This window comes from Cnephaeus nilssonii (genome assembly GCF_951640355.1).
Source record: "Cnephaeus nilssonii genome assembly, chromosome: 11".
Lineage (NCBI taxonomy): Eukaryota > Metazoa > Chordata > Mammalia > Chiroptera > Vespertilionidae > Cnephaeus > Cnephaeus nilssonii.
In genome coordinates this window covers 32,225,144-32,242,002 of record NC_137082.1, presented here as the reverse complement: position 1 = coordinate 32,242,002, position 16,859 = coordinate 32,225,144, and the positions used below count along the sequence as shown (strand labels likewise).

Genomic DNA, 16,859 nt, shown 5'->3' with positions numbered 1-16,859 from the left:
CATTTATCCTTAGACCAGGGAGAAAGGCAAAGCAGAGAGGGCATGCCCAAGTCACACGGAGGGAAACTGAGGCTCTGAGAAGCTCTAAATCAGACTTTCCAACCCTGGAACAAGCTGCCGTCTTCTACCTAACCAAAGCCACCCTCACCCCGATCTCTCCTGAACCCCCACTTTTACCCCCATCTTGGGAACCTTGGCTGAACAGCTTCCCCGTTGGAGGTTCCACTTTTACAAGTGTTGGTCTCAAAAGTCTCAATTGGCCTTTTCAGCCCTAACATTCCATTATTCATAACCCTTCTCCGGGACTCCAGAGAGGAAATGAAGGTTGAACAGTTCTGCTAACTGTGAAGTGCTGTCTAAATTAGAGGGTGGTTAACAGCAGCATTAAATGGGTTTTCTGGAAAAGGCAGGATTAGCTCCTGTGGATCTGGAACCAGGAAAGCCCAGGTCACACGCACAGGTGCTAGATGGCCTTGGACAAGCCAGTTCCCTTCTCTGAACCAGCCTTCCTTCCCTGTAAGGGGAGAGGGGCAGCCAGGCCAGCGGCAGGGTTAGCGTGAGGAGCACGCAGTGGCTGGTGCTCACTGGCGGCTCAGGGATGTCTGATGCAGAGCGACCTTTAGGCCCTGATGGATCCTCCTACCTTCCAAGGCTAAAATCTACCCAGCTTGGGAAGGACATGGCTGCCAGACTCAGGGCCGTTAGAAACAAGCATATGTACTAAGGGTCTGCAAAAGGCATTGTGGGCAGTCAATGCTTATTAAGGCAATTCGGTGTCACGTTTGGAGCTCTGGGCCGGACTCTCTGGGTTCCCATGCCTGTGTGATCCACTGGGCCTTAGTCTTCCATCTGCATATCGGGATCTTCCTAGATCCTGCCTCCTAGAGATGTCATGAGGACTGCGCTGATCCATGTTTTCTTGTGTGTGTGTGTGTGTGTGTGTGTGTGTGTGTGTTTAATAAATGTGTTTTTATTGATTTCAGAGAGGAAGGGAGAGGGAGAGAGGGATAGAAACCTCAATGATGAGAGAGAATCATTGTTCAGCTGCCTCCTGCATGCCCCGTACTGGGGTTCAAGCCCAGGCATGTTCCCTGACCAGGAATCGAACCAGTGACCTCCTGGTTCATGGGTCGACGCTCAACCACTGAGCCACGCCAGCCGGGCTGGTCTATGCTTTTTGACAACGGTGAAATTGCATTTTTATATAAGTTCACACAGTACACAGAATACATACACACACTCATTCACACATGCCAACACCCATGTGCACACACACCCACACTCGCACACACATGTGCATGCACACTCACCACTTGCACACACATTCACATGTATATGAGAACTCTAACACATTTGCAAAATAATGATTCATCTTAACACTTGCAATGCACTCCGATATTTTCTCAAAAGGAGGTTGGCAAACTATAGCCCATGGGCCAAATCTGGCGCTCAGCTTGTTTTCTGTATGGCCTGTAAGCTAAGAATGGCTTCATATTTTTAAAGCATCGTAAAAACCCCACCACCACAACAAAGAAGAGAATGTGGCAGATCACACATGGCTGCAAAGCTGACAATATTCAGTCTCTGGCCTTTTACAAACATATTTGCCGACCCCGCATATTTTATTTTATTCTATTCCGTTCCACTCCATTTCATTAAAAATGCTGGCTGTGCTTTGCTAAATGTTTTGCCTGACCTGCTGTTGGGTTGCCAACCTCAGTTTGAAAAACTTTTAATTAATGTGAGCCTCAGTGTTTTTTTTTTCACTAGATGGGAGGACAAAAAGATGGATGAATAAACAGTGGACTGAGAGGCAAGAAGAGGGAGGGGAACGAAATGGATAGGGTCGCCTTTCCCATGTGACATCTAAGGCAAGCCAAGTCCACTGTGGAGTCTCAGATTCCTCAGCTGAGAGTGGGACCACCACGGACCTGCCTCCCAAGGCTGGGTGAGGAGCCGCGGGATCCTCCTATGTCATTCCTTCCGAGGGACCCGTTCCTAGCATCTCAAGGAGATGCTGGGCCCTCTGACAGCAGAGACCGTAGAGCGCATCTCTGCTGTCCTTGTCAACACCTAGTCCAGGGCCTGGCCCAGAGGAAGGGCTCAATAAATATTTCTTTGTGACTATGGTGACAGGCGAGTGGCATCCGAGGCCATCCATGACTGACGCTGGCCCTGTCTGCAATCTGACCTTCACATCCTCTGGCCACAGCTCCTTGGACCCTTTCCACCTAGACACAACCTTCTCTCCTCTTGCCGGGGTCCCCAGCCCCTCCCCTGCTGCCACGCCTGCCTGACAAAATCCTAAATCTACCCCTCTGACCAGGCTCCTCTCAGGTGCCTCTGCCGGGCAGTCCTGGGCGAGTCACGAACAGGATTCACTTCTATTTCCAGGCACACCTTGGAGACTCCAAAGCTGTGCATCCCGGCTCAGCTGCTGGAAGTTCCCGGACAGGTCACTGTCCCTCTCTGAGCCTCAGCTCCCTGTCTGAGAGATGGCAGGGCCATGGTGAGGATCCACGGCCCATATGCACAGCTCCCGCACGGGGTCAGCCTCACTAAGTGGTCTCAGGGCCTCCTTTTGAGTCTGGGTGGAGGTTGGGGGAGGGAAGTGGGTTCCCCTGGGGAATGAGAGCCATGTGAGGTGAAAACAGCATCTCACTTGAGCCCCAAGTTTGGCTTCAAAACTGGCTTCAGAGGAGGAGGGCGGGTGAGCAGGGCTTGGTTTATTGAGCACCTACTCTGTGCCAAGTATCCTGTTTCCCTTTTCTCAACCAGCCCCTGTCTTATGAGGAAAACCATGATCCGGAGGGGCAGAAGGACTCGCCCAAGATAGCGTTCTACTGGCCCACAGGGCCATTCCCCGAGGGCTCCCCCTGCAGGCATCACCCCTCGCTCTGCCCTTCAGGGGTCCTGTGTCCCCGCCAGCTCTGCCCCTGACGTGCATCTTCACCCGGTTTCACCTGGACGCTAGCGTTTAGGGGGCTGCACCTTGTTCTGTGCCTAGTCGTGGCCCTGAACTGCAGACGAGAAACCCGGGTCCTCCCCCATCACGCCTTTGGGCACCTGCTTGCGGGGTCTCAGCTTCCCTGTCTGTGCACCGGGCAGTGCTGCCTGCCGGCTGCCCACGGGGCTGTGCTGTTTACAGAGGATTGTTACGTTCAGTCCACCTAACACGCCTTTGGAGTGGGTGCTGGCACGGTCCTTTAACAAACGAAGGAAAAGGGGCTCAGAGGGGCCCAGACAAAGGTGAGTTCAACCCAGTGAGTCTCACCTCCCCCAGTCCCGGGAATATTCCACCCTGCTGTAAAGTGGGAGGGGAAGTGGTTGAGTTCATCCTGCTGTATGTCTTTGGGCACCTTCCCTCTGGGACTGTGGTGGGTCTTCCCAACGTCCCGCGAGGTAGGAATAGGTACAATTGTTCCCGTTTCACAGATGTGAAGCCCTGGGTCAGAGAAGGCACATGGCCTGTCCATGATGTCACATTAGGGCAGGAGAAGCCTTAGGATTTGAACCCAGGGCTGTCAGAATTCCAGAGCTCCTCCCTCGGCCCCTTACTGCCTCAGGTCTAGAAGGATGGAAAAGCACCATAAGAATGTGGGGGACCCTTGCCTCCGCCGAGCCCCCTCCCCAGCGTCCTTGGACGGCCGGGAAAGTCAGTCACAGCCTGTCTTCTCCTCATTGCCTAATGAATCTCTGTGTCAGGGTGGGGGTGGGGGTGGTGCAGATCAGAGCCCCCTCACTTTGTCCAAGTGTCCCATTGCCAGGACACCCCAGCGTGTTTTAAGAGAAATATCCCCATCTGGTTGTGATTCATTTATATTTAATTAATCAAAATGTTGTTTTGTAATAGACACGAGATCCAAAAACCTTTCTCAAGCCTTTTCTTTCATTCTTTCTCGTCTTAGAAACAGAAAAACTAAGTTTCATAAAGAAACAGTGACGCTGGAGCCCGAGGAAGCCCAGGTCTGTGGGAGCCAGGCCCCGGGGGTGATGGGTCAGACTGGGCGGCTGCTGGTCAGAGTCATTCCTCCTGATCTAGCAGAGTAGGCCGAAGGCTGGAGCCAAGGACTGGGCATGGAGGGGAGGCTGGGGCGGGTCAGAAGAGGGGCATGCCTCCACACTGGCAGCTCCTCAAGGGCAGGCCCCAGGTCTGTTCACCTTGGCATCCTCGAGGTTCCCAACACAGAGCCTGGCACAGACGCTGCCCTGTAACATTTGCTGAATGAACACCCAAATGAATGAATGAATGGATGGATGGATGAATGAATGGATGGATGGATGGATGCATGAAGCACTGCCAATACCCAGGTGCCTTCAGGACACATTCTCCTGCCAAAGTTAGACCAGAATGTCAAAGCTAGTAAGACCCTCAGAAATCTCGTATGGAATTTTCCAAACATCTGTCTTATGAAAAAATGGACTCTGAGGTGTAATTAGTTTGGGAAAGGTCCTACTCTCCATCCTCACCTCTTCACCATGAATGCTCTGGTAAGTCCTGCAGTCAATACGTCTACTAAACCCAGCATTTCCCAAACCTATTTGGCCAGGGATCCTATGAGTACGCTGCAGAATATGCTAAAGGAAGAGTGTTCCTACACCCCCTCCAACACCCACCCACTCCAGTACCAATGGGGAAGCCAAGGCTGTGGGTGGGAAGAGGGAATAATCCACTTACTCAAAGTCACCCCGTACAAAGGTGTCGGGAGCGGGACTGAAACCCAAAGCTGTCTCTATTGCACCCGGCTGATGAACGGAGCCACAGCCTTTCTCTGAAGATGCTGGGCTGGGTGGACATGTATGTGCCCAAATGCAACCGATCAACTACCATGGGGAGGGGTGCCGAGACCCCCCCTCACCAAACTGTGGCAGCCATGCCTGACCTCCTCACTGAGCAACTGGGAATGGAATTTTTCTTCTTTCTTCTGTGTGTGTGTGTGTGTGTGTGTGTGTGTGTGTGTGTGTGTGTGTCTTTTTAGAACGTAGAAACAAACATCTTTTTAAACAGCTCCTCTTCAGACGGGGAAACGGAAGCTCTGAGAAGGGAAGACCAGCTCAGCTCAGGAGACACCTGTATCCTGTAGAGGCATGGGGATTCCAGCCTGCTTTGCGACTCACCTGCTGTGCAACCTTGGACAACCAGTTTCCCGCCCTGAGACTCCGGTTCCTCATGCAGATAATGAGCACCCCTGCTCGGCAGTTGTGAGTAGCCAAGAACACCATGGACAGGAAATAAGAATGACTAATACTTACAAGTGCCCACTAGTAGCGTGTGCACTCGGCTACTCACTTGACGTACCCATTAACCCATTCAGTCTTATTCACACGTCAGATGATTATTCCTATTTTATAGAGGAGTCAGTGAGAACAACGTCTTTTTGATCTTTTCTAGAACGGATAAAGAGTCTAGAGATCCTCTAAAGGATCCCCAGAAGGGTAAACTAAGGCAAAGTGACTTCCCCAAGGTCACTCAGCTAGTAACTGGGGAAGAGAGGGTTTGAGCCCAGGCAGGCTGGTTCCAGAGCCTATGCACTTAACCACCACATCAGGGCCATTCACCGAGGAGTGTCCCTCTCCCTCCCACCCCCCGCTTACTGAAAGCCCACCCCCCCCCCTCTGTTCCCTGGGTCCTTCTATCCCCACGCACCAGGGCTTGGAGCCCTTGGGCCACATTTTCCCTACCCCCCACCAATCCTCCCTCCCAGTTCTTCATGGCCCCTTTCTGCTTCCTGCTCCACTCCAGGAGGGATCGTGCCCACCTGTAGGGCTGTTCACTCAAACGGACTAGAAGTCCCCTGAGGGCAGACTCTGGTTCCCATGCCCTTGTAGCCTTGCTCAGCCCTGACACCACACCTGGAAAGGAAGAAGCCACCAGCCTTCCGTTCACCTGCTGGACAACTTGCCAAGTCACTTAACCTGTCTGCAACTTGGCATCCAGCTATGTCGTGAGGAGGTAGCGGGGATTCCCTTCGTATGTGAAAACCCCAGGCACAGTGGCGGGCATTCGACTGTCGATTCTCAGATTGGCACCCAGAGGTTGAAGGGCTGCCCGGCTTAGGCGGAAACTTGCTCGCTCTCCTCCGCCCATGGGCTCTGCCAGCTCCAGTTCTGTGGGGACAGCCTCAAACCCCCCTCCGGAGGATGCTCTGACTCTCCCAGCAAGGGGAATGGCATAGGACCCTGCGGTGAGGGTGCCAGCGGCCCCTGGCTTTGTGCCCCCGGTTATGGTCTGAACCTTGGGCCATCTTCCTCGTGGCCCCAGGAGGTCAAGATGAAAAAAACGGAGGCTCTCGGAGGGGCTGGACTTCTTCCAGGTCATTCCCAGAAGAAACAGACCCAAACACAGGTCTGAGGTCTCCCTGAGCTCCTGCAGCTCATGCCCTCACCCCAAGGGGGGCCGCCGAAGATCACTGACTTCTCGGGAGTGACACGGTGAGCCAGGGAGGTGACGGGATTGGGCAGCCCCAGCGCTTTGTCACCTCCTGGCCTATCACGGGTGTTTAGGGTGCCTTCTAGGCCACCGGCTCCGTCCCCTAGTCCCAGTGCCCTGCGGCCTTGCACCTGAGGCTTCCTGTCTGTGCACCGAGCCACCCTCCTCCCTCCTGGCACTGATGCTGCTCTAGGGAGTGGGGGCACTGAGCCCTGCCCGTCCCTTCCTCTCCTCCCAGAGCCTCCTGGGTCCAGCTGGCGAAGCGGGTGCCATGGGCCTCAGTCTCCCCATCTGTAAAGTGGGACTGGCACCTACCTGGAGGAGCCAATAGCCCAGGGCACCGGGCAGATGCCCCAAGGGCCATCCCCGTCGGCCCTGCTGTGCCCGCCTGGACACCCCGCCCGGCTGCCCCTCGTACCTTGCTTTCTCCTTCTGTTCAGGGGGAGCATGTCCGCGGCGTGGGCGACGAGCAGCAACAGGCAGAGTGGCACCCGCATCTGGGCAGCCTGGTCCGGGCGGGGGTGCGGGTCTCCTGGCACCCAGGCGGCGCCCGCGGGGACTCCGGGGAGGCCTAATTGCCGGCGGCAACCCGACGGCGGGGCGGCGCAGCGGGCGCGGGGGTTGCTCCGGGCTCTCCGGACCCGCCGTCCGCCGAAGGACCCGCCACAGGGTCGAGTGAGGGCGTCTGCGGAGCGGGGACACTGCCCGGGCGGGCGGGGAGGAGCCGGCCGGCGGGGCGGCGCGTTCGCCCACTCTGGGCGGTGCGCGAGGTCGGAGGTGGGGCCGAGGGGGTCGCCCGGCCAGGGACCAAGTGGCTGGACTGTCTCGCCCTCCCCGGGGTCTGGCATCGTTCCCGCCCCCTACAGTGTCCTACTCAGGTATGTACTGTCAGCCAGACGCAGGCGCGCGCACACACACACACACACACACACACACACACACACGCACACACACGCCCAGGGACCCCATCCCTCGGTTCCCAGCACCTCCTGCTACCCGCCTCCTGCCTCTGATGTTCTGTTTCTTTCTCCCCGCGCCTTCCTCTGTTCTTCTCGCTCTGTCTCTGTGGTCCTCCTCTGCTGTCTCTTCCCCGCACACCCACTGCACCTTCTTACTTTCTCGCTTGCCCATCTTCTCCTTCGCCCTGGGTCCCTGTCCCTGGGTCCCCACCTGGCTGGCCCTCTGGCCCTGCCTCTTCTCTCTTTCTTGGCGCCCACCTCTCTGCTCTCCACCTACAGGGTGGGGTGTATGCCCTACGCCCTGCTGCCTGCCTCTGTTTCTCGCTGCTCTGGTTCTTACAAGAGTCCTAAGTCCTTTCTGGCCACTGACCCTGAATTTTTCCTGCACCGCCTGGCGGAAGCCCCTAATCTTTGACTCCAAGTAACCAGCACCTCATAAATTCTGTCGTGAAGGGGCAGGGGACCTGGACTGTTTCTCCAACCTTATCTGTGGGACTGGGAGCAGCTGGGCTGAATTTTAACCCTTTCAGGGCCAAATCCCTCCTCCCACCCAAACAAACAGCACACTTTTGCCCCCTGTTGCCTTACACACTAAAAGCAATAACAACAACAATAATGCTAACTATCATTTTTGAGGTTGTTGTGCTAAGGACTTTACACATAATATAATCTTCAAAACAAACCAGCGAGGCTCTATTCTTTTTTAAAAAAATATATTTTATTGATTTTTTACAGAGAGGAAGAGAGAGGGATAGAGAGTTAGAGACATCGATGAGAGAGAAACATCGATCAGCTGCCTCCTGCACCCCCCCCCCCCTCACCGGGGATGTGCCCGCAACCAAGGTACATGCCCTTGACCGGAATCAAACCTGGGACCCTTGAGTCTGCAGGCCGACGCTCTATCCACTGAGCCAAACCGGTTTCGGCAAGGCTCTATTCTGATTAGCTCCATTTTACAGGGAAGGAAAGGGAAGTTCAGAGAGGCCTAGTGAGTTGCCTAAAGCCACACAGCAGGTGAGTCGGCTGTCTGGGCTCAGTGCCTGTCTTCTTAGCAACTACTTGGGACACAGAGGAACTTACCTTTGACATGTTCTTGATGAACAATTGTCCTTCCTTTTTCTTATGTATGTGGTTTGAGCTAAAAGAAAAGGAAGGTAAAGGCTGATGTGTCCTCTGTAGCCCCCTTTTCCCATCCTTAGGGGGTCCCCCAGGGCAGCGAGGGCATTTGAAGACATGTCAGGGGGAGGGAAACACACAGAGAGTGAGGCAGCTGTGACCTGACCATTCTGGGGATTCCATGAACACTGGCAGACAACATTCTAAGGATCTTGGCGGACTGTCAAAGTCATCCCACCCAAATGGCTCCATTTCACAGGTGAGGCCACTGAGGCCTCTGGACCGGGGGTGCCCATCCTAAGTAGCTCAGGGATTCTAGAACAGAGCTGGGACGTGCAACCAGGTGTCCCAGCAGGGTCCCCTCCACCATGCCCTTCAAGGCCCTCATGTTCTGACTTCTCTGATCTCAGTTTTCCCCCACTACCCCCACCCCTCACCCCTGTAATCCTAGAGAACTCAACTCTTGTAGTATTTCACAGACATCTCCAGGCCTCTCATACCTCTGAGCCTTTCATGTGTGGCCTCCCCATGGAATGCTGGTCTGCATCCCATCCCCCTGCTCCACTGACTCATTCAGGACCCAGCCCTGGATATGCCCTAATCCAGGAAGCCTTCCCTGATTCTCAGTTCAGGCTCAGTGCCGCTTTATCACAGCTTTGATCACACCAGGTGTGACCCCGTCCTCTAAATTCTCAACTCTCTCAGATCAGAGATGAGGTCATATCTGGGTTCCTGGACCTCAGCACATGCCAGACATAGGGGCTTGGCATGTTTGTAGAATGAACACATGAGTGAATGAGTTCTTCAGATGCAGAAGTCTCCCAGCTTATATATGAAATTCGGGTACCTGGAGAAATGAAATGACTCTAGAAGATCAAGCGCTAGAAAGTTGGAAAGTCAGTTTCTACCCAACCACTCCCAGTCCTGGAGTCTCCAAAGTCCGGAACAGAACAGCCCCCAGGTAAGCAGAGGTAGGCAGGAGCAATGTGCACGGGAGTCACACGCCCCAGCGTGACTGCAGGCTACAGCCTCTTACCCTTCACCTCCCTTTCCCTTTGCTCAAGCTGTTCAGCCCTCCTCCTGTTTCTCAAACTCTGTCTGTCATGTGTCCTTCGAAGGGCTTTTGCTGTCCCCTCTGTCTGGGAAAGTCTTCTTCAGATACCCTCAGGGCCTGTCTTAGCTCAAGGCTACCTTCTCAGAGGGCTCTCTGACCACTCCAGACAAAATAGAACAGCCGTTAGTGTCCCCCTAGATAGAAACATCAATGATGAGAGAATCATTGTTCGGCTGCCTCCTGCACACCCCCAACTGGGGATCGACTGCAGAAATCTTCTATTTTATTCTGGGCCAACACACAAAGTGCTTAAATATGTGTGGAATGAATAAATGAGTGAATAAATGAGCATTCACTCATTCCTCAATTCTTTGTGGCACCTCAAGTACCTCCTGCCCTCATGAGCTCCGTTTCTCCACGTGTCCAATAGCTCAGCTGAGATTCTGCGTTCTCTCCGAGCTCTTCCAGACTTTTCAGAATTTGATATTTCTAGGATTCTAATACCCAAAACTCAGGGCCCCGTGTCACCCTGAGATACTCAGAGGATCTTGGGTTCTCTAGCTTTTAGGGGGCCGTCTGAGAATCCCAGTTTGTTCCTATCCTCCTTCCCGAATATAGGCACCAAGGAAGGACATTGAGGCCAGTGGTGCTAATGACATCCCCAGGGGGTGTGAACACACCAGAGGCATCAGTTAAGGAACCATTGGAAACTGTCATAAATAGATGAAAATGGGTATAATGGCTGAAACACATTATGGTCACAGTTTGTGTTCCTGACCAGCAAATCCTTCTCAGTGGGATAGCGGGGACTTAGGTCCCTTGCAGCGGATACTCTGAGTTCTTCAGTACATGGAGTAAAGCTCACTGTGGCTCTGGCTGGTTTGGTTCAGTGGATAGAGCGTCAGCCTACGGACTGAAAGGTCCCGGGTTCAATTCTGGTCAAGGAAACATGCTCAGGTTGTGGGCTCGATCTCCAGTAGGGGGCATGCAGGAGGCAGCTGATTAATGATTCTCTCTTATCATTGATGTTTCTCTCTCTCTTTCCCTCTCCCTTCCTCTCTGAAATTAAAAAATATAAAGAAAAAGCTCACTGTGGATGGGGCAGGGCATGGAGGACCGCCTACATATAGAAGGAGCAAAGCATGTCCCCCCACATCCCATTGGTCAGAACGCAGACACATGGCTCGCCTGTCTAAAAGCACTGCTGAGAAATATCGTCTAGCCATGTGCTCCAGAGGAAAACCAAAGAGTTTGGTGAACTGGCCAGTCTGCCACATGGGGCCACTCTTGCAGTAGCTGCAGTGAGGCGGTAGCTCCTACCTGTGTTGGCTCTGACACCTACAAGCTCTTCTTTCTAAGCAGCTCTTTCTAAGGGCTCTGAGAGAACACAAAATCTCAGCTGAGGACTTACATTTTTTCTAGGTGAAGCCCAAACTCCTCAGAGTTTCAAGTGTTGCAAGATGGTCCCTGCTAGAGTGACCAACTGTCCTGGTTTGCCAGGGGTTGAAGAGTGTTCTGGGATGCAATGTTTTTTGAATATATATATTTTTATTGATTTCAGAGAGGAAGGGAGAGATAGAAACATCAATGATGAGAATGAATCATTGATCGGCTGCCTCCTGTACGCCCCCTACTGAGGATCAAACCTCAACAGGGCCTTGTGCCCTGACCAGGAATTGAACCAGAGACCATCTGGTGCATTAGGTCAACACTCAACCACTGAGCCACACCAGCCAGGCTGGGATGCAATTTTTATCTCATGTATAACTTGGTGTAACCAACGCTACATTAAAATACCTAACTGGATCATCACAAGACTCCCTCATACTACCCCTTTATGATTTCACCCACACCTTCTCCTACACCCTAACCCCTGCAAGCACTAATCTGTTCTCTATCTCCATAATGATGTTGTTACACAAACATTATATAATGGAATCATGCAGTATGCATACTTTTGAAATTATCTTTCTTTACTCAGCACAATTTCCTTGAGATTCGTCCAAGTTGATGTATGTATTAACAGTTGCTTTCCACTGCTGAGTAATATTTCATGGTATGGATGTACAATAATTTGTTTAGTTGTTCATCCATTGAAAGACATTTGGATACCTTCTAGCTTTGAACCATTAAGAATAAAACTACTATGGACATTTGTGTACAAATTTCTATATATCATGATTGGCAAAGTGTCTGTGCATGTCTTTTGCACATTCTCAATTGGATATTTTTGTCTTACTGTTGCATTTTAAGAGTTGTTTATTCTATACAGAAGTCTTTTATTGCATATGTTATTTTCTAATATTGTCTCCTAGTCCATACTTTGTCCTTTCAGCCTCTTATCAGCATCTTTCACAGAGCAAATGTTTTTAATTTTGATGATGTCCACTTTACACATTTTTCCCTTTATGGACAATGTTTTGGGTGTTAAGTTTGAGAACATTTGCCTAGACCTAAGTCTCTAAGATTTTCTTTTATTTTTCTTCTGGAAGTAATATAGCTTTATATTCAAGTCCGTAATCCATTTTTGTATTAATCTATATATATAAAAGCCTAAGTGAACATCGCAACCAAACGGACGACCAAATAGGCTGTGTGGGGTGACCAGGCCGGCAGGGGGCTTAGTGAGGGGCGACCAAATGACTGAGCAGCAGGCTGTGTGGGGCGACCAGGCCCGCGGGGGCGGGGAGGGGGAATGGGGGGCGACCAGGGTGGCAGTGGGGACAGTAAGGGGCGACCAGGCTGACGGGGTGTGGGGGGGCAGTTAGGGCGACCAGGCCGGCTGGGCGGGGCAGTTGGGGGCAACCAGGCCAACAGGGGGGCAGTTGGGGGTGGCCAGGCCAGCAGCGGGGGGGGGGGGGGCAGTTAGGGGCAATCAGGCAGGCAGGCAGGTGAGCAGTTAGGAGCCAGTGGTCCCAGATTGTGAGAGGGATGTCCAACTGCCCTATGGGATCGGGCCTAAACTGGCAGTCAGACATCCCCTGAGGAGTCCCAGATTGGAGATGGTGCAGGTTGGGCTGAGGGGACCCCCCCCACCCCCATGCACGAATTTCATGCACCAGGCCTCTAGTTTTATATAAAGGCTCAGGTTTAGGTCAAGGTTTGTTTATTGCTTACGAATGCCCTGTGATTTGTTGAAAAAGCTGTCCTATCTCTATGGAACAGCTTTTGCTCTTTTGTCAAATATTAATTGGTCATATTTTTGTGCATCTATTTCTGGGTTATCTATTCTGCTCCATAGACTATATGTTGTTCTATCTGCTAATACCACATGGTCTTAATTACTGTAGCTTTATAATCAGTCTTGAAATTGGGTAGGCTGATCCTACCCATTTTATTTTTTTCAAAATTATTTTAGCTATTCTAGTTTCTTTGCCTTTTAATATAAATTTTATAATAATTTTGTCTATATCTAAACAAATCATTCTGGGAATTTAATCAGAATTACATTAAATGTGTATATCAATTTTGGGGGGAAATTATGCATTAGCTATAGGATGTCCTAAAAACTATATATGCACACTTAGAATAATTATAAAGGCAGTGCGTATTAAAATACATTTCATTTTCAAAATTGAGCTATCAGCTGTTAAAGTGTGTATACATTTTTTGAGGGTACCCTGTATATTGAGTGCTTCCAATCCATGAACATGGTATGTCTCTCTACTTTTAGATCTTCTTTGATTTTTTTTAATATCAGTGTTTTGTTATTTTCAGCATGTAAGTCCTATATATGTCTTATTAGATTCACACCTAGTATTATTTTCTTAAGCAATTGTAAATGGTATTGTATTTTTAATTTTGCTGCCCATATGTTTATTCCTAGTATGTAGGAATATAACTAATTTTATGTATTAATCTTATATCCTGCCACCTTGCTGAATCCACTTATTTGTTCAAGGAGTATTTTTATAGATTTCTAGGGTTTTTCAACATAGCCAATCATATGTCCGAAGATAGGGACAGTTTTATTTATTTCTTCTGATCTATGTGTGTTTTGTTTCCTTTTATTGGTTAGAACTTCCAGCACTATGCTGGACGAGAATGATGAAAGCAGATATCCTTACCTTGCTCTCAATCTTAGTGGGAAAGCATCCATTCTTTTGTCATTAAGTAGAATGTTAACTGAAGGTGTTTTGCCCTTGATCAAGTGGAAGCAGTTCCTCTCTATTGTGATTTTTCTGAGTTGGTTTTTTTTTTTTTAAATCATGAACGAGTGTTGAGTTTTGTCATATCTCCCCCCCACACCTACATCTATTGATATAATCATGCAATTTTTCTTCGTTAGCCCATTGATATAATGCATTCCATTGATTGATTTTCAAATATTGAGCTAGAGTTCCCTCCATGGAATAAGCGCCGTTTTGCCATGGTGTATAATTCTTTTTGTATATTGTGAATTTTACTTGCTAATATTTTGTTAAGTGTTTTGCATCTAAATTCATGAAATATATTGGTCTCTCTGTTTTTTGTACTGCCTTTGTCTGGTTTAGGTATAATGATAAAAAGACCCCTAGTAGAACTAGAACAAAGGAGACCAAAATAGCATTGCAAAGACTCTGGAAATTAAACTGTCATTGCAACCGCGCCCGGCTAGCTCAGTCGGTAGAGCATGAGACTCTTAAACTGTCATTGCAACTATAGCCACCCAAAGTAGGTGAGACCCTACCTGCCACACCTAAACAGTGACGCTACCTGCTAAAACAAAGGATTTAAATAGGATCTGGAGTTTCCCAATATAATGGCCCAAATGTAGAGAATATATAGAAAATCACCTGTCATACCAAGAACCAGAAAACCATAATTTTGATGAGAAGAGACAATATCAAGGTGATTCACATGTTGAAATTATCTGGCAAGGCTTTTAAAGCAGCCATCATAAAAATGTTCTGACAAGAAATTATAAATTCTCTTAAAACAAATGAAAACAGAACATCTCAGCAAAGAAATACAAGTTATAAAATCCCACATAGAATTATAAAACTGAATAATACAATAATTAAGAAAACAACTTACTGATGGACTCAATAGTAGAGTGAAGATATTCAATGATGGACAAATATCCCAACGCCCTCCTTCAACCAGTGGGAGAGTCTGAGGCAGGGTCTACTCTGTCTCCCAGGACTCCCCAGCAGGGCTGAGCTTCAGTGTCCCCAGTGGTAACTGTCCCAAAAGACCCACCCTCGGTGGCTGCCTTCACATCCCGTTTCACTCCATATTCTCAGCCCCATGTTTCCCAGGATCAATCCTCAAGTAACCTTCTTGAAGTTAAATCTTTGTCTCAGGGTCTGCTTCTTGGCAACCTCAAACAAAGACAATATTTTCTTAGTTCTCATAACCCCCTATGACAGTGGTTGGCAAACTCATTAGTCAACAGAGCCAAATATCAACAGTACAACGATTGAAATTTCTTTTGAGAGCCGAAAACCGACTTCTGCGCATGGGCCACGAAGTTTCAATCGCACTGTTCGTGAGCGCCCGCACGTGATATTTTGTGGAAGAGCCACACTCCAGGGGCCAAAGAGCCGCATGTGGCTCGCGAGGTTGTGCAGGTAAAAAAAGCAATGCTTAATCCAGAGTAAGTTCTCACGAGTGATTTTCATCATCTAGAAAAGGGAGGAACTGAGCCCCCACCGTTCTCCACTGGGCTTCATCTGATTCTCCTCTTCAAGCACACCCTCTGCCACCCTCTCTACTCTTTGCTTGGTCTGGTTTTTCCCAGGGGAAGCCAGCAGCCTTGTCCCTCGGGTGCTCAGGCAAACAAAGAAGCTGCTTCAAGCCAGCCACCCTCCCTTGCCAACCACAGTGGAATCCCAGCCTCCATGGTGGGTTGGGTTATTGTTTTTAATACCAGTGTGAAATAAATTGAAAAATTACCCATAAAATACAGGTTTTCAGCAGCTGGCCTGAGATTTCTTTCCATAAACAAACAAGTTTAAAGAGATGCCTTCATGCCACCCGCCAGCTCCTCCCGCAGCCTTCTATGCCCACCCCCGGGTGGGAGTGGGGTCCACGGAGAGACTCGGCCTCCTGGGCAAGGCAGGCTGCTGGGCCCATGGCTGGTTTGCTCCTCTCACCCCATTTGTCTGCTCCAGGAAGAATCCCCCACCCCAGTTCCTACACTCGGCGTAGACTTGGGAGCCAAACTGCCTGGATTTGAATCAGAGATGTCTACATACCGAGTGTGTCTTGAAGCAAATTACTTAACCAACCTGTGCCTCAGTTTCCCCCTCTGAAAACAGGGATAATATTAGTACTTACTTCATGTGGTTGTTTGGGGATTAAATTAAATTTACATGACGCTCTTAGAACGGTGCCTGGCAGAAGGCCATGCTGTGTAACTGTCGGCTATTATTAGCTTTACCGCGGAAGAGATAGTAGGGTAGAAGATGGAGTAGGAGCTTAGTGGCATTTGGATTTCTCCACAAGGAGCCTTCTTTGGGGTTTTCGTGGAGGGTTTATATAAACGTCTGTCTCACACTCTACAGTTTGCAAAGCTTGCTGACATCCGTATTTCTTTGGCCTGACATTGAACCCTGGAAGGATTTGGGACAAGGACTATGATTATCCCCAGCTCCCAGAAGAGAAACTGAGGCCTAGAAGGTGAACGGGTCTCTCTCAGGAAATGGTAGACTCCTTTTTAGTCATGTGACGATCCAGAATGAATCCTGATGGTGGTAACAAACTGAACCCTAACTCCTCATAGATGGAGCCCTGCTCCTTCATCACACTGAAACTTGAGCCTGACTATTTAATAGAGTCTTTTCTGGTTTTATATTCGCGGTCCTGGTCGACTGGGGTAGGCTTTTTCTTCCCTATGTGATTGAACTGGTAACATTCTTTCAAACAAAGGGAAAACATTTAAAAAACAGCAGTAAAAATATTTCCAAAATATGTTCACCATCACGTTGATCTCTCGGTAATTGGCTGGGGGAGAGAAGGGAAGGACCAAAAGAGTTTCCATAGTGAGAGGATACCAGGTGGGCTAGGGGTAGGGGTGTGGGACCAGCCTGGGCTCTGGGTGGCAGAGGAATTGGGGAGATGGAGAAGCATTGAGTGCCTGAAGGTGGAGGAGAAAAGCCAAGGTTAAGATCTCTAAAGGTTTCTGCTCTGGAAAGAGCTGAGACCTGGAGCCTCTTACTTGCTGTGTGCCTTTAACTCTGAGCCTCACTTTTCTCATCTGTCAAATGGAGACAATAACACCTGCCTAAGGAGGACTCTGGGGATCAAAAGACAAAGGGGCTGCAAAGCACCCAGCACAAGGCCTGACCTTGAGCAGGTGCAAGTAATAGTGGTTGCT

The 16,859-nt window shown here is 49.9% G+C and overlaps 1 protein-coding gene across 1 annotated transcript in view; it reads right to left on the bottom strand.

The window, feature by feature from the left end:
• Positions 1–6,927, bottom strand: part of RSPO4 (R-spondin 4) — a gene marked incomplete at both ends in the record, with an annotated part of 28,847 nt that extends 21,920 nt beyond the window's left edge. The window contains one exon of the mRNA XM_079783815.1: positions 6,849–6,927. Within this exon, the coding sequence (XP_079639941.1) occupies positions 6,849–6,927 (79 nt within the window). The remainder of the gene's footprint in view (positions 1–6,848) is intronic.
• Positions 6,928–16,859: the final 9,932 nt, after the last annotated feature.